The sequence below is a fragment of the Rosa rugosa genome, chromosome 5 (genome assembly GCF_958449725.1).
Source record: "Rosa rugosa chromosome 5, drRosRugo1.1, whole genome shotgun sequence".
NCBI lineage: Eukaryota > Viridiplantae > Streptophyta > Magnoliopsida > Rosales > Rosaceae > Rosa > Rosa rugosa.
Genome location: NC_084824.1, coordinates 21,092,419 through 21,111,346, shown reverse-complemented (window position 1 = coordinate 21,111,346; position 18,928 = coordinate 21,092,419). Strand labels below are relative to the sequence as shown.

General features: G+C 39.6%; 1 protein-coding gene across 1 annotated transcript; it reads right to left on the bottom strand.

Annotated features, from left to right (window-relative positions):
• Window positions 1-4,978: 4,978 nt before the first annotated feature.
• LOC133711342 (uncharacterized) lies at window positions 4,979-9,030 on the bottom strand. The gene is made up of 5 exons (XM_062137476.1): window positions 8,158-9,030; window positions 6,593-7,819; window positions 6,240-6,446; window positions 5,721-6,122; window positions 4,979-5,308 (listed from the first exon to the last, which is right to left on the bottom strand). The coding sequence occupies exons 1-5, from the start codon at window positions 9,028-9,030 to the stop codon at window positions 4,979-4,981; spliced, it is 3,039 nt and encodes a 1,012-aa protein (XP_061993460.1).
• Between the last annotated feature and the right edge of the window lie 9,898 nt (window positions 9,031-18,928).

The following is an 18,928-nucleotide window of genomic DNA, read 5'->3' as shown; positions in this document are numbered from 1 at the left end:
GGGCCTATATTTGGGGCCTTGCGAGACACAATTATTGGCTTCTCACGGATATTTGGATATCAGGATAAGAAAATATTATTGTATTCATAAAGTGGCTTTGCGGCCAAAAGCAATACATTCATTACAAAGCCAAAAGTGGCTAGAATACAAAACAAGAATCTTCGGATTATCTTCTAAATCTTTTCTCAAGTGGAAGCAGCTATGGAATCCAACGGCAGACTTCAAGGAAGGAAAAAGAGGAGTAACGGAGCCCCCACGCCCCTTTACATGGAAGCGGTAGAGGAATACAACATAGGCTTGGCCAACACCATTATTCATGAGAAGGGGAGACTCCAGTAAAAGAAAATGGAGCCTCCAAGCCCCCTCAATTGGAAGCAGCTATGGAATCCAACGCCGGGTTGAGCCGCGCCATTATCTCCTGGAGGAGCAGAGAGTGAAGGAACCAAATATCAGCTTGAGTCTCTGCACCCCCTCTAGCCTTGGTAACCACCATTAGCTGGACGTGAAGTACAGGAACAGCCATTCTGTAGCTTGAACCCATTCCTTCAAAGAGTCCATCCCTTCTCATCCCTCCAAGATTCTATCAAGAAGAGAAAGGGGGAAAAGGAGGTGAGAACCAAAGCCCCTTCCATCTGGAGGGCACAACACGGGCCAGGTCCAGAAGAAAGGAAACAGAGGAGGAAAGATGAACCTCAGAGTGGCCGTCCTCCCTCTCCCCGTTTCGCTCCGCGTATGGGATTTTCTCAAAAAATGATCTTACATGACCGGAGATCCCACACTTGGAGCCCCCTCGTGTTTCTTAACCAATCTGAAGCCTGACATTTTTGTTGCAGAACTCCAGAAGGACGAAACAAGGGGTTGCCTAAGATTACGCCATGAGGCCTAACCCAGGCTTAAGATTACGCCATAAAGCCTAAAATTTAGAGGCTAGAGGTCATTTCATGTGGGGAAGATTTGTGAAGAAGGAGAAAAAGAAGCAAGGATTGAAAGGCCATTTCTCGAATATTTCAGAAAAGTTGTTGTGAGTATTCCCTTCCTGAAATACAACTATTTATAGGGACTTCAGGCAAATCCCCACCCTTGGATGAAGTTCAATTTCAAAACCGATGTCAGTAAATCGAGATTAGTGATTCCAAATCTCGGGAAAAAAGGGACTAGCAGCATGTGAGGAGCGATTTTTTTAGGAGTTAGCTATTATTAGAGGATTAATAGCATGTGGGGAAACCGAACGGTTTCCGAGGAGGTAACTGTTCTTTTCACGAGATTATTTTTCATGACTGTTGTTTTTCAACGAGTGATTAATGCCTTAAATCTCGGAAAAGAATGGATTATTGACTTGTAAGGAGACCGAACAGTTTTCGAGGGGGCCTACAGAGATTGGCCCATGAAGCTCAATTTCAAGCAAAGTTCCTCCACGCGGAGATTCGCCGCAATAGCACTAGCTTCGGCCTGAGTGGCCCGTTCTCTGAGATGGGCCAGGTTGCGGCCCATTTCTTCAGAAGCAGCCAGAGGTTCATCGAGTTGGGCTTCTTCTGTAGCAATCGCGTTTTCAACAAAGGCTAAACCTGTATGGAGGTCCTCGATCCGAAGTTTGAAGTCGGACCTTTGGATTTGTAGTTCCCGCAGGCGGTTGGTTCGCTCATTTAAAATACCGCGAGAGATGTCCATTTCTCGAGAGAGGCTATTCAAAGCCTCTCGAGTGTCGTGAGCCTGGGCGTTCGCGGCCGGTTGACGTTGGCGGGCCTCACCAAGTTCATTCAGCAGATCGTCAATGGCACTAAATTGCTGCAGGGTCAATGCCTTCTCCTGGCAAAGATACCTTAGGGCTTCCAAGACTCGCGAGAGGATGCCAGTCTCCAATACCTGAGGACCCAGATGTTCGTGAAGCACCATCTTAGCCTCATCCACAGCAGAAGGAGGAGTTACCTCTAACACCCTCATCAATCTCTCGAATCTGGTAGGAGGCGGCGGAGGCGCCACAGGATCACGAACCACCAATGCAAAAGGGTGGACAACTTCCTCAGTTTCTTCATCTTCAATAGGTTGGTCTGTCCCTTCAGCCGCGGGAGAATCTGGAAACTCAACTCGCGACTCACCATGGGCAAGTGGAGCAGATTCAAGCACAGGGCCCTCGGCTTCGACGGTTGTCTCATTTATTTGCAAGACTTGGGGGGCACCACCACCGTCAGTATCATTTTTCATCTCTTGGGCGACTGTCCGACCGATAGGACCCTCAACGTTTGTAGCCACCTCCTCGGTACAAACAGAATCCTGGTTAGATTCAGAAATGTCAGAGAGTGGGGTTGGATCAAAAGGGAAATGGAAAGCATTGGCCAACAGTGACTTACCTCTCGAGTTGTCGGGTCAATATCTGGTACGTGGTCACCAAGAGGAAGAGGCCTCACTTCATTCACCTCTTGGACCTTTAGTGCCGCGAGAATCTCTGTCGTCATCAGTTCCTCATAAGCGGCAGAATCCTCAGAGTGGCTTTCCACACTTTCATGCTCCGAGGAGTCGTCATCGGAGATCGTTATTAGAATGGTAGGACCTTGCAGATGCTCTGTAGATGTGGGAGACGGAAGAGGCGCCACGGGGTTAGTTGATGCTTGAACTAGCGAGAGAGTTGGTTTTTCTGCAGTGGCTGAGGGTCCAGCCTCGCTCAGGCGAGAGGGATTAGTGGTCCTTTGACGGACCTGTCAAAAGATACATAGTGAAGATCCTGCCCAGATTCTAAAATTTAAAAAGGATAAGACGGGGTCGGAGTTTACCAATCGCATTCCCAGAGGTTCGTCATCTTCAAAACTCTCTTCGACGAATTGAGCTCGATCGCGTTTGCAAGCAAAGACAGCAGTGGCCTGTACGAGAAAAGAGTCATAACTCAAAAAGGGGGGAAGCACCAAATATACAAGTTTGGGATCATTCTTAACTAAATTACCTCAGCGGGATCTTCATCATGTGAAGACTCTCCCTCAGAAGTCTCCTCTGCTATTGCCTTTTGTTTCCCCGCCTGAACAGAGGCTATCCTGCTCCAGGTAGTTTGCTGCAAAACACACTCAGGAATAAGAGCGAGAAATCAACACAAGAAAAAAAAATGGTGAAGAAAGACAAAAACTTACTGTTGCCCTAGGCTCGTGGATTTGTATCCCTGGACGCGATGAGCGAGAAGGTAGAATAGGTCGCGGGGGTTGTGCTGCAGGGTTGGAGAAGCGCTCAAGAATCTTGCGGTCCTCCGGACCAGGACTACTCATGCCACGAAAGATCAGGACGAAGAGTTCGTCATGTGGCAGGTCCCAACAGTTCACGGACACTTCTTTCCACCAATCAACATAATCATCGTCGACATCGTTGAGGGGGTACAGCGCTCTGACCCAAGGGGGAATCACTATCAAAGTAAACTGACTCTGAAAGAGGGCAGACCCAGGTGGGGATAATCTCCGCCAAGAGGTGTAGTAATTGGCAGAATCAACCAGAGGCCAGGGTACCAACTGGGCCAACCCAAATTGGCGAGCAAAATGGTTAGGAGCATAGAGCTCATAACTTACGCGTTCAGTGGCAAGACGAATATCCAAGCAGGAGATGGCGCGACGAAAGGTCAGGAAGGCTCTTTCGCTATGATCCCGTCCACTGGGCAGAAAGCCATCATCAAGGGGAGGAGGGAATCGCCTAGAAAGGACTATTTTTGGGTCCGGCATCTCTCCCAACAAGTACAAGTAAATAAAACACTCGGAGTAGGGTGGAGCTCGATACCTTACGTTGCGGCAAAGCCAGTTCCCCAAAAGGGAATCAACTGGAGGTTCCTTTGGAATATCACCGCGACTGAAAGCACAAATTGATGATGCAGTCAAATCAACTGATACTGTAGCAATACAGATCAATTGAATACACAAAAAAAACTCACAGAATTCGATGATGCAGTCAAATCAACTGAACACTGTAGCATGCCAGATCAATTGAATACCAAAAACAGTCGCAAAATCCGATACAACTCGCATAAAGAAATGAACTTGAGGCACAATTCAAAGCAATCAAAGGAACCCAGAAAGAGAAAAGGCTGAAGTACTGCAACAGTGATAAGAATCAGAAGATACAGACGACAACCTGAGAAAAGGAGACCCGATGAAGTACCTCAAGTAATAGAACGGCGAAGCACCGGTTTAGGCTACAGGTAAATGGCAGACGCGCAAACAGCGTGAAGGGCAAAAAGGTCCAGAATAACCGAGCCCAGAGGAACTCGAGTCGAGACAATATTCAGAGTCGGATGCAATCAGACCTGAGAATTAGGTGAGAGAATTACCGGATTAAAGGTTCAAACTTTGGAATCCAAGCTTGAAATTATCGGATTCAATTGGATTGACTGGGCAACGACTCTATGCTTTAGGGATTTGCCTCCGATCTCCAGAAAGCTCGAGCTTTGTCTCTCTTCGAGGAAGCTCAATAACCTCGTGCCGAGTGATCAAATGCAGGTTAGAGACGGAATATTGATTTGAGACGGAAATCAATCCCTTTGCCACAGAAATCAATATTCCTTGCCGCGTATCTAATCAAACGCTCCAGTTGCTAAATATCTGCTCCACCGTCAAGTTGTTAAGGAGAAGCGAGAGAGCGAAAAAACCTGAACCTTCTGGAGTTCTAGCATTCTACTGTCGGCGGGTGTTTATAACAGACTGAATGGCAGGGATGTAATTTAAGAAAAAATTAAGGGAAAAAGAAGTAAATCGGGCTCGAATGAACAGTGCCACGTGAATGAACAGTCCACGCGCTTTAGATTATAGATAATTGGGCCTGAAAATAATCTTCTAGTAACTGAAAATTGATTAATCAATGGAATTAAGCTAGGTTTCTTTCAGTTTGTTCAATTAACTGGGCTAATTCTGCACCAACCAACGACGGAAAGACTCCACTAGATCCTTGGCTATTTTTACATAGATAGTCAGCAATTTTTTTTTTTTTTTTTGAGAAACTGTCAATTCAAATTAAACTAGGAGGAAAACTCCTTTGAGAGTACATCAATAATACAAGATGGAGGCTCTGAGCCCCAAAATAAAGAACTAGAAGAAGAATAAGCAAAACTAGCTAAATTGTGAGCCACAACATTGGCTTGACGATAAGCATAAGTAAAATAAGAACCTTGCATCTGTTGAAGATGGAAGATAATGTCATCATACACACGACCAATGAAGGAAGTATGAGGGATGACTCTCTGCTTTGTAGCATGCAAAAGAGTAACAGAATCCGTCTCAAAAATCACAAGAGAAAGGCCTCGCTGAATAGCAAGTGAGACAGCTTCTCTCCCAGCCAAAGCTTCAACCTACTCAGCAGAAGAAACATTAGAAACTGGAGCATAACAACCACCCAAGCACTGCCCCATATCATCTCGAATTATCACTCCAATCCCACCAGTACCAGTAGCCCCATGATAAGCTCCATCAAAATTTATTTTCACCCATCCTGCACTTGGTGGTTTCCAAGGTACAGCTCTTCTATTCCCCCCATTCTTATTTTTACTATGGTGTCGTTATTACTCCTGAAGCCTGACAGAAAGAAGTATCACAACATTTGCCACCACCGTATGCTTATTATCCCATACCCTTGCATTCCTTTCCCTCCATATTCCCCACAAAGTATGGACAAATTGCCCATAATTGAGAAGACAGATGAGAAGCACAATACCACAACCAATCCACAAAATGGAACTGCGTTGCTGAACTAGAATAGCCAACCTGTGCTAAACCAGGCATTGCTGCCAAAGTCTCCATCACAAAAGAACAATACCTACATAAATGCTCAACTGTTTCATTCTCCACCCCACAAAGTATACATGTCCGTGACTCCAATGGAACCTGTTTCTCAATTAATCTCTCCACAGTTGGAAGACAATTATTCAACACCTTCCACAAGAAAATTTTAGCTGTACATGGTAAATTAGCCGACCATAACTTCTTCCATGAATTACGTGTCTGGTCAGGAACAACCTCAACCCTAGCTTCCTCCATTAAAAGTCGGTAAGCACTTTTATCAGAGAAGAGACCCTTAGTATCAAAATGCCAAATCCAACGATCAGTTACTTGCCGGCTACTTAAAGGAATAGAAAGAATAGAAGGTATATCATCACCATGACAAACCTGATACACCAACTCTTCATTTCATTGCCCTTCCCTAGTCAACAAGTCACTAACACGCCCGCTCAGGTCCCTCCCACCCTGAATAGGTAAAAGTAAAAAAGGAGCAGCCTTTGGTACCCACGGGTCAGACAATAAAATATCCTTCCCATCCCCTATTTGCCATCTAGCTCCCTTTTCCAACACACTCCTTGTAGCAAAGATACTCCTCCACGAGAAAGAACGTGTGGGATGACTCTCAGCTTCCCAGAAGGTAGAATTCGGGAAGTACCTTGCTTTATACATTCTTGCAATCAAAGATTCCAGATACTGCAGAATCCTCCACCCCTGTTTAGCCGACATAGCCATATTAAAAACATGTAAATCTCTAAACCCATACCGCCCTCCTCCCTAGGCCGGCACAAAAATTGGCAAGACTTCCAATGAATTTTTCTCTTCTCTGTTGTACTTCCCCACCAAAACTTAGCACATACCTGCTGAAGATCATCACAAATTTTTTTTGTTAATTGAAAACAGCTCATAGCGTATGTAGGAAAGGATTGGACCACCACCCTTATCAGAATATCTTTCCCAGCTCCACTCAACAGACGGCCTTGCCATGTCTTAAGTTTATGATTCAACCTTTCCTGAATATATTGAAAAGTACTAGTTTTATTCTTACCCACAAAAGTAGGTAACCCCAGGTACTTTTCATGAGACTCCACTACCTCAACCCCCAAAGAAGAAGCAAATAACCTCTGGTTCACTATCCCAACGTTCTTACTGAAAGTAACGGAACTCTTGTGAAAATTCACCTGTTGCCCAGATGCTTTGCCATACACTTCCAACACATTACTGATCGCCTGACAAGCCTGTAAATTGGCTTTAGCATATAGCATGCTGTCATCTGCAAAGAGGAGGTGATTCACCATCGGAGCACCCTTACAAATAGAGATACCTGGTAACACACCCAATTCAGCCTTCTTAAGTAGCAAAGCTGACAAACCCACAACCCCAAGTAAAAACAGATAAGGTGAGAGAGGATCACCTTGCCTTAAACCTCTTGTTGGAACCACATATCCACGAGGCTTACCCCGCACCAGAAATGAGTACCTAATAGTAGTAACACACTGCATAACCATCTGGATCCAACTAGCAGCGAAGCCCATCCGTTCCATAACCTTTTGCAAGAAGCACCACTCTAACCGGTCATACGCCTTACTCAAATCCAGTTTGAGAGCCATGAACTCATCACCTGATCTTTTATTATGAATAAAATATGCCAACTCATTAGCTGCCAGCATGTTGTCGGTAATCAGTCTACCTGGAATAAATGCACTCTGAAATGGTGAAATAATTTGAGGCAATAAAATCTTTAGTCTATTAGCAATAACCTTGGAGCATAACTTGTAAATCACATTACATAATGCTATAGGTCTCAAATCTGCCATAGTCTCAGGAGAATCAACCTTAGGAATCAGACAAATATGCGTGAAATTAATCTGTTTGAGTAACTGACCAGAATGCAAAAAGTTATGAACAACCTCTGTTACATCTGTACCAATACTCTCCCAATAGTGCTGAAAAAATAAGGGCGGCATTCCATCCGGTCCAGGTGACTTGGTTGGATACATTTGAAACAATGCTTCCCTTACCTCCTCACTACTATAAGGAGCACAAAAAGATAAATTCAAATCTTCTGAAACTGAAGGAGTGATAGCCTGTAAAGTCTCCTCCAATGCAGCAGAATCAACAACTCATGCTTTATACATATTCTCAAAATAATGCACGACAATGTTTTCCAACCCTTCATCATCCTCATACCAATCACCTGCCTCATCATGCAGACCACTGATAAATTTTTTTCGTTTTCTATTGGACGCTTTACGGTGAAAGAAACCTGTATTCCTGTCCCCATCCTTGAGCCATCAAACTCTAGCTCTCTGACACCAATAAGTCTCCTCCTCCGAAAGCAAAGCTTCTAGCCTTTCCAACAAAACATTCTTCTCAGCCTGCAAATCCGGTGAGCTAGATAGCCCCAATAACTCCTCTAACCTACCACGGATTGCATTGATAGCCTTCTGCCTATCCCAAAGAAAGGACGTTGCCATTTATCCAAGGCAATACTTGTATTTTCAATTTTCTTGGCAACCAAAAACATTGGCTGCCCCGAGACCGGCTTGTGCCATTGTTCTTGCACCAATTCATGGCATCTGTCATACTGCAGCCATAAAGCTTCGAACCAGAATCGATAGAACCGTTTCCTCACTACAATCAGATTTGCGCTAACTCGGAGCAAAATTGGAATGTGATCCGATTTACTGGGCGGTAGATGGATCACTCTGGAATGTGAAAAGCTATCAAGCCAGGCCGCCGTGACCACCACTCTATCCAGCCTAACCTTAGTTTCATAATCGCTCCAAGTATACGGGCAACCATGAAAACCTAAATCCACCAACTCAGCATAACTTAGGGCTTCCCGGAAGCCCCGCATCTGACTTTCCAGCCTCAATCTCCCATCCAGTTTCTCCGATGAATGCACCATCTCATTGAAGTCACCAAGAACCACCCAAGGTAGTGAATCATCGTCACTTAAAGACCGAATTAAGTTCCACGACTCTTGTCTTTCTGCCGCCGACGAATTGCTGTAAAAACACGTAAGTCTCCACTGGATCGATCCATTGTCATCGTCCACCACCGCATCAATGAACCGCGCATGTGAGGGCTGATGAATATGAACCCTAGTTTCCTCGTTCCAGAACAAACCCAACCCTCCGGATTGGCCTACACTTAAAAAACCCTCTGCATGATCAAACCCTAGAGTCCGTTGCAGCCTCCCAAACTCTTCCTTCTCTCTGATCTTCGTTTCAATTAGAAAGACGATCGCTGGCTTGTGCTGTGAGATAGTCAACAATTTTAATAAACTTTTCATTCATACATCATATTTGGGAGTTAGGATTTTAAATTTGTGATTTTTCTCATCACTTTCTGTATCAATACCCTTCTCCAGTTTTTAGTTCTATATACTCCAACAACTAATTTAAGTTCTTCTATCCGATCGATAAGTTAGTCCCTGTTGATGATTAGAAACTTGTTCAGGATTGAGTCTACGATTGTAGGTCAAGTCTTAATCATGTTTCTCCCTGCCCAAAACCATTTGTGAGAGTGCATTAATTTAGACTCCTCTCAATGCACCCTCCTAGCTTAACGCTTAATCCATAGGGGTCATCATGGGCCGGGCGTAGTCAAAGTCAACAAAATTTAGGGTCGGGTCGGGGCTTAAATATGCTAACCCTTACCCGCCCGAAAAGTCCGATTTGCTAGGGCCGACCTTCCGAATAGGGTCAAATAGGGCCGAAATGGGCCAAAAAGGGTCTTATTTTGTTTAACCAAATATATATATATTATTTTTTTTTTCTTCAAAATGTGGCTCAATGATTATACAGGTAATACAAGACTTATTGTTTTTTGTTGATCATATTTAATACAAGACACACACACACACACACACACACACACACACACACACACATATATATATATATATATATATATTTATATATATATATATATAGAAATTATATATATATATATATATATATATAGAAATTAACTTATAACAATTAAAGGTGATTATATTCAATTAACTATTTCTCTAAATCTCCCAATATTAATTGTTGTGTAACAAAGAAAATAAAAATTAAAGAAAACAAAGCCTATGTAATAGAAAATAATAAAAATAATATATAAATTTTAGGGTTGGGCCGGGTAGGGCTTTTAGGGCCGGGCTTTATTTTCATGACCCTTACCCTACCCTATTTGAGAAAGGGTAGGGCCAGCCAGCCCTAATGCAAGGGCCGGGTCGGGCTTCGGCCCTACGGGCCGAGCGGGTTGAGAGCGGGCTTAGGACCGAAGGGCTAAATGATGAGGTCTATTAATCCATATATAACTCTTATTTTGACAGATATAACCTTAATTAGATTCAGTGGGTCGCATATAAACATTGGCCGACCCATAGCAAAACGTGGAAACAGAACAAACAGTGGTCATATATATAATATATACTAGAAATACTACCCGCGCTTTGCTGCGGAATTTGTTCTTGTGAGTAAATTAGAAAAATAACATACAAAAGGAAAATCATCACATTTCATTCAGATAGTGAAAACAGTTTTCATACATCTTAGATTTTAGCTGCAGTCTATTCGAAAGGAGATGATGCAAACATGCTAGCTGCATAAAAAGGCTAGCTATTCTAGTTGCAGCTTTACAAAAAGGATATAAGAGATAGGTTAGTCTATCAAAAGGAGCTGCTGGAGTGTATTTAAGGAGACAAAGTACTCCAGTTGGTTGTTTCAGTTGCAGCTTTGTAAAATGCTGGTGTTGGTTAAAAAAAAAAAGTGACGGCTCCGATTGGAGTTGTAGTTGCAGCTGCACGAAATTGATTAGTCTAGCAAAAGCTATAACATAGCTATTTCAATTCAATTGTTTTTGTGCTTAGCAGCTGACAATGGTGCTGATGATGATGATGTAGTTCCATGTTTTTCTGCTTGCCTGTCACTTTAAAACAAAGAAAATACAGTTATCTCATCAAAATTGATAAAAGTTGATTCTTCAAAGTGAGCTAAACAGTAGATGAACCATAACTTTAATTAATTCTGGATACAAAAACAGTCGTTCTAAATTTGTAACCAGAAACAGTCGGTCTAAATTTGTAACCAGTAGTGCAGATTCAAAGAGACCATTAATGTATATTAGTTTTAATGTTCAATCAAAATTGATCATTTCACTGAAACATGCTACATAGAGTTCACAGACTATTAATATGGAATTGTTTCACTCTGTTCTTCTCTTTTGAAGGAGAGATCATGTTAAGGGAAACTGCTTTAAAGCAACAAATGCAAAGCTCACCAGCAACGGATGCCAAAGTGCATGAAGGCAGCAGCAAGGAAAGTAAAATTGAGAAACCAAAAACTGCTAGGCAAGGAAGAAGGCAGCTAAATGTAAAAAGAAAATGAATAAACAATTAGATGATTGCTTGTTGACCTCAGGCAGGGGACAAAACTACGTAAAGGTCAGGACATATATGAAGAATGCCTAGCTAGTTAAGGTTTATTATAGAATCATATGCATATTCTTTTCTAAGTCTGTATTAATCAGCTAAACTTGGGCTATATGCATGTAGTCATAAGTGAAACATATTAGATCGACATTCCCATTCCCATTAAACAAAAAGTTCAACAGTTGCAAACATTTAAAAGAAGCTTGCCGAAAAAAATTTATAACTTATAAATTTGGAAGATACTGAACAAATAATTTCCTCATTCCTAAGTAAACCAGATTATCAGATATATGTCTAACACTGTTTGGAGTAGATAATGTACTACAGGAAAGATTGACAATAGAAACTGCACATGTTTTCTTAATTGTTTGGGTTAAATGACACTAAACATGATTTCTAAAAGCCAATTTCCTACCATTCCATTTATCTTATACAGTTTTTTTTTGGTACAATTATACAGTTTTACTTTGAGCTATATGATAATAGTAAAAAGATATACCAGTGCTGATGGTATGCCATGAGAAATTAATCATATAGTTTTATTTATATTAGAAACCGAATGAAACAGTAAGTACCATCTCATTTCTAATAGATAAAGTAAACTTCAAATTATTATACCAGTCCTTATTGTGGTGTAGTATGCTTCTAGAAAAGATCCTTGGATTGCCTCGTTCTGCGTAAGAGAAATGGGACATAAAAAGTATCTGTTAGCTGAATGATGGTAATTGTTGAGGTATGATAATGAGTTGCTGCTATAATTAGATTGTGAAGGGAATGGTAGCTATTACCTTCTCATTAACTAAAACAAACTGAAGACCATTGTTTCTAGGAACAGGTCTGTATTTCTTCACTCTCCACACCCTGCAGACTCGCACTTTGATTTGTAGGTCAGTCTGTAAAGGCTGGATATCTCGTATTCAAACGATTGCCATTGTGGGTATCACCTGTCAATAATGAATAATAATGCAAGTAAGTAGTTATTAGAGAAAGCAAAAAAAAAAAAAACAAAAAAAAAAAAAGGAAGAGGAAACAGGTGCTAAATATGTTATAAAAGAAATAATACTTTGAAACCAATTCAGCTATCATACTTTTACAGTATAGTGACAACTATAGAATGGTATTAAAAGTTACGTGCAATAGAGAATAACAAATCTAGTAGTACCAAAATTTTTACAAAAGCAAACACACAATTCAAATATGATCGTACCCTTACTTGCAGTGGCATCATGCTGATCATACACAAAACTAAACTAAAATGCACCCAATACTTTAAGCTATGCTCGAGGAGTATCAATTGATTAGCCCTTTTTGTGGCATTCTAATTATTTTCTGCTGCAATCTAATCTATATAGTCACAAATAACAAAGATCTTAGAAAAGTAAAGGTTTTTTTTTTTTTTTTTTTTGTGAACCAAGGTCTTGAATGAAAACAAAATTGCACTTCAAATCAGTATAGGTGGAAAAACCCTGGATTACTGAGTATCAGCAAAAAATGGAAAAAAGCAACAACAAAAGTGATGAGATTTTTTGTTGCTTGTTACTTGTGCTGAATATATAAAGGTACCAAGCATGGAGTGCTTAATTTCTTTTCTTGCACTGTTATTCACCATTTTCCTCATTCACCTTTCCTCTGTCCCATTGAAGTTATAGTCGCATTACTTTCCTAGACTATCACACAAAATTTCTGATCCTATGAATATTACTGGTCTTTCAATCCAAACATTGACACCCACATCGAAAAGATCAATCAAGTGGCACAAACAAATCAAATAAACACTCTATCTCTTTGGTTTTGGATTTGTGTGTGAGGAGAGCGAGAGAAATTTGTTGATTCGAGTGCGAGCAAGAGCGATTTGGATTGGGTTCACTGCGACTGGCGAGAGAAAGAGGAAAATAGATCAATTTGCATTTGACTAAACGCAATGAAGGCTTCCAGAACACACCAGATAACTCACGCCTTTTTTTTCTCAAGGGCAGAATCCGAATTTCGCAGGTGAACAGTGATGAACAGTGCTTAGGAACAGTGTAGGACGCTTAGTATATAGTAAATATGGAAGTCCCTACATAAAATCTTAATGCAATTAAAATTAAAATTTTAGCCTTCTTGGCATATGATTATCGTATTGAACTACATCCTATTCACAATCTCAAGGGCTCATGCTTTCTTTTTTTGTAACAATTCCTGGGATAAAGAAAAAACCACAAATCTTTCAATTAATTTCAGCAACACAATAAAGCGGGTTTTCCAATTTCGACACACATTTCACTTTCTTGTTCTCTTCATTAGCTACTATCGTAAAGCATTTTCTACTTTTCTCTTCACACTACCTTATAATCCAGCATATAGTAACGTGACATGCTCAAGTCTCCCACACAGACACAAATCAAGTTGTAATTTCGAAAGAGTTTGATATTTGGTCATTACCAACAAACTCTATGCTCACATTTAGAAGTTCCAACAGGGGCAGCATGGAAAACTTTATAGTACTATCGCATGGTTCAGGAGACTGAAGATAATTCCCAAACCAACAGTATACCACACTTGTGCAGCTTTTTTAGGATGCAATTCATACACCTACTATTTCAATTTTTGAGAAGGAGCCACTTAGGAGATAAAGACTTACCAGAAAGAAACATTTCATATTCATACAGCTGTGTACTGAAACCAGCATTAGGAGCTGCCCGTGCTCGTCCACTCTTCACATGATCAAGAGCTTCGAAGAGGGTCATACCGTGCTTTTTCAGAAGATAAGGAACAACAACAGCCACACTGCATGGTCAAACAATTAATAAGTCCAAGCTTGTTTGTAAAGAAATATTAATAAATCAAATTCTTTCCGGTAAAAAGGTGTCCAAATTGTTGCAGTTTCCAAGTTAGTATTTCATTCTTCTAGCACTTTTTTCTACACTGCATGTTTCCTAACTTAAATAGTCTAAAATCGGCTTCACTACAGTTTAGGAAGGTTTAAGTAGAAGCATCTGTTTTTTTAGCTGTAATATTGAAAACAGATGCTTCTAAATTTCTAACCATTTACATTCAGAATTCATTGGAGTTACACAGTTTAAGCAAAAAATTATTTACATCGAAGTTTTACAAGAAAGAGATCAGTAGAAGTATACTTCAGGGGTTCACATTTTATGGGACTTATCAGTTATCAACAGTGTGCGGTCATCAGATCCATGATATACGTGTCACTACAAATGAGTCAATAAGCTGAAACAGGAATAATGTAGACAGGGAGACGAAACCTTCTGGATCTTCCCACAAAGCAATGAACCAGCACACTGCCACCAGATCTTTTAGCTTCCTCAATGTAATCGAAACACTCATCAAAGTGCTGTTTTATGTTTGTACTTGGTCCGTCAGAAACTACCTCAATTTTGAAAAAGCATCATAAAGTAAAAAGAAATTTCAGTTCCAGAAGTCCACCTTTGCTTGAAACAATATCAAACTTATGATTTATAGGGTTCAGAAACGCTCATAGGTTCAAGGCATTAGATACTTATATGGAGTTCTGAGGGATTGTCATGATGTAAAGGCTGGTGAGAATGGACCATAATGAAGTGGGAAAAGTACTGCAGAATGCTTTCTCATGTGTGAGAACAGACTATACCAAAGGAGAACTATTAATATTTTATAGGAAAAGATATGATGCAAAAAATTTTAAAAGCTAAAGGATCATCCCAGCTATACAAAACAAATGGTTAGATCACACGAGTAGCAGACTGAGTGCAAGAAATAAGAAGCTAGGAGACTAGACTAAAGGAAATTATCTCAAAAAAGTAGACTGTGGTTTAAAAGCCAAAAGACATTCCCCAAAAAAAAAAGAAGAAGAAGATAATTAACTTATTTCACCACAGCACAGAAGAATGTTCCCACCTTTTAAAACTTTATAGACAAAATCATTTGGATATGCAGGAGGCATTGCACTACCCACGGTCAAAATGTGAGTAATGTTCAACCTGTTCAGTTCTTCCTCGTTATTTGCAGCTCCAAAAGAACCCAAGAAGAGACTAAATTGAAAAGCAAGAAGAACAAATGTTATCCTAACTGCATGAAACAGCGCAACAAAAACAATGCAAAGCAGTAACAAATAAGTACACTTTGTTGTAAAATTAAAATCAAATAACCTCTTCAATCTGGCAGGGGATATTGTCCTCTTTATAGCATCCCTCATTCAAAGCTTACAACAATTCAGCAGCTTGTTTCCTAAGGTAATCATCTACCTGAGCCATTGCTAGTCACAAGAAATTTTCAACTCCTCTACGCTTATTGTCCTGCTCGAAAAACCCCCAAACCATTAACAAACAGAATCAAGTATAGACAAAGTAAAACCATTTTAGTTGCATTGCATCAGATTCCCACAAAACCATATCCAGTGGACAACAACTTAGTAACTGAAACAGAAAGACAAACAGTTCCAAAAAGGATACACAGAGTAAGATGTTAGAAAATATGGACTTAACATTATCTGATTTACATTAAGAATAAAACCAATTGATTTATCTTTACATAAATAACAAGAAGTATATAATCATAACTCTAATTCTGGTTATCTATTGAGGAGTATGTCTCTTAATAGAAGTAGGAAGCTCATTAGTAATTAACCTGAATTACATCGAGTATTTGTGATAGATTCTAAGTCTCCTATCTAGATAAACATGAAGCAGTGTTGGACTCCTTATGGGATGAGTCCAACTCGTGGTTTTGGCCAATATAAATAGGGAGCAAAGTCCCTGTATTCATCACCGAGTTTTGTATATTGTTCAGCCCCATTCTGAAGCATTTGGTGTTGACATACAGAAGGCTTCTTGCTCGAGTTCTGCTGCTGCAAATCAATCCTTGTTCCTGCTGCTCAAGATGTCTAACCTTAGTCAAGTTGTTTCTGCAGGGATTCAAAGTGCTATTGATCCAGGTGGAGTCCTAGTTCCACTAGGAAAGCTATTCTGCAGTTTCTGTGTGGTTGTTGTGCAGCTGGTTTAATTGATATTGTATATGTGTTGTATGCTATGATCTTGTGGTTGATGTATTGGTTGTTGCATCATGTAGATTTAACAAATGGTATCATAGCTTAGGAATTTCATAAAACACATATCAGAAAACCATATTGTGAAAATTATTTTTTGAAAAATAAAACATATTTTCTATTTATTGTAAAGCAGGCCTTAAGTATTGTTTAACCCGGTTTTTGGTATTAATCCAATTCATTAAGTAAATAGGCCCAAACCCGAGTCCAGAATTTATACATTATTTAAAGAATATTACCGTTAGAACATAACGGTCACTTATGCTTTAGGGATCGGATTGAGTAGGGCTTACTGAGATTGAATTCTCAGTTATGGGATTCAAGACCCCTCTTTAGAATCGATTGGATCATATGGAAGGGTTGAAATTGTTGCTTGTTTTCTTTTTGCTTCCGCTATAAAATAATTGTTGCAGCGCTGTAGCAGAGGCCAAGGTATGTTCATTGGGAATCCCAGAACTTGTATTTCAATTTCTGCATATGGAAAGGGTTGTCATATGGATTACTGTTTAGCATATGGAAAGGGTTGTCACGATCATAATCATATTTGGAATGCTTGATCATGCATATTGAAGGAATCCTGCATATATGGTTGAATGCTTTACTGTAATCGTGTGATATGAAGTTTTGAGTTTGGAAATTGTATGATTACTGTGATGGTATGAACAAATGCTTTACTGTGATAATTATGATTGAGTATTGTTTGTTTTAAGTATGCTATGGTTTTTAGTTAACAACTAGAAATATGTCTCCCAACATTAAAATCTGCAGTATTGTTATAGTCATAGCATAAATTAATAAGTTCATACAGAAACTGAGCATAAGGTTATTAATTTTAGTTTTGATTCTTGGAAAATTGTATTGATTATTTTGCACAAAGAAAATCTTCACTGTCGTTTTTCAAAAATTTTGAGTATTATCAAAACTGAAACTTGTGTTACTGCATTTAAATTGCACTTATATTTTGTCTTCCAAAGAAGTTGTTCACTGTGCAATTTTGAATGCAGAACAACATCATATGAAATCACAACTATCTATTTAGATACCTTGAAGCTTTTCTTGTCCAAAGATTTTGACTGGTTCAAGGGATGAATGATTTTTGTAAAATGCAGTATGGTGATTTAGAACTTTAGAATGTTGAGTTTTATACCACAAAGGTGTTACTTGATATTATTTCAGTTATGGGGTTTTATGGAAAACTAATCATGTATCTGAATAAATTATAAAACTAAATGACTGCTTGTGAATTTTTATGCCTTTTACTTCATCTTGTTTTGTGTTATTCAAATACATGATTCTGTTTTAAAAGTTAACACACAGATAAAAGTTTCTGTAAAATCTTATTTTTCTTTATTTTTCTGTGTTTTTAGGTCTAAATGTGGTCACTATAGGCCAAATTCAGTTGCTTAATGGCTGAAATTATAAGAAGTGGAGAAACCAAGTTGAATTTTATCTATCTATGCATCAAAATATGGATCTTTGCTTGATTGAGGATCAGCCTTTAGAGCTAGACACTGAGAGCACATAAGAAGATAGGAAATATTATAAAGAGTGGTATAGCTCCAACAGGAAAGCTAAAAATGTGATAAGAACCTCCATCTTTGACACTGTGAGGGGCTCAATTATTGAGCCAGAGCTTGCCATGGATTTCCTAGAAGCCATAGGAGATAAGTATCAAGAGAGTGACAAAGCTGAGGCTGCTAGGCTATCCAAAAGATTTAATGAGCTGGAGTTTTCAGGAAAAGGAAGTGTGAGGGAGCACATTATGGAGCTGATCGACCTAAACTCGAGGTTGAGGGATTTAGACATGGGAGTTAAAGACTCTCAGGTTGTGCATGTGGCACTTCAGTCACTGCCTAACATGCCTACAGTAACGTGAGAACCTCATACCATGCCCAAGAGTCTAACTGGGACCTGAACAAGTTAATTTCTATATGTGTAGTAGAGGAAGAGAGGATCAGAAAAGAAGGCAGACCAGCTACTATAGTAAACCTAGTTGAGAAGCCTAAATGGAAGAAAAAGAACCAACTTAAGGCCAAGAAGACTACCACCACTAAAGTACGTGGCAAACCTGCAGAATATAAAGCTGAGAAACCTTTGAAGTTTAAGTGCTATTTTTGCAAGAAAATAGGGCACATGAAGAAAGAATGCAGTGGTTTCAAGGCTTGGATGATAAAGAAGGGTGAGTCTTTTCCGAATTCTGTCTTTTCTCTAGAAGTTAATTTTGTTAATATAGCATCTCACTCTTACTGGTTAGACTCAGGCTCACCTATACACATTACAAATTCCTTGCAGGGTTTAACAAACAGGAGGACACCAAATAAAAGTGAGGTCCAAGTCTGTGTGGGGAATGGCTCGAGAGTAGCAGTTAAGGCAATTGGGACCCTGAAGATTGATTTAGGCTTAGGAAATTTTATTTTTCTAGATAGTGTTTATTATATTCCTTCCTTGGAAAGAAATTTGATTTCAGTAGGTTTTTTAGTTAAGATTGGTTGCAAACTCATTATTGATTTCAGTGGAATAAAGTTATTTCAGGGTTCAAATTATCTTGGCTGTGGTGCGTTTATGCATGATTATTTGAAGTTAAATTGTTCTGTTGCTCAACAGGAGATTATGTTGATTGAAAATAATCAAAACACTATAAAGAATAACACTGTCACAGGTACAAAGAGAACATTGTTCAATAATAAGTCTGCAAATATATGGCATAGAAGATTAGGCCATATATCCAAAGAAAGACTGAAA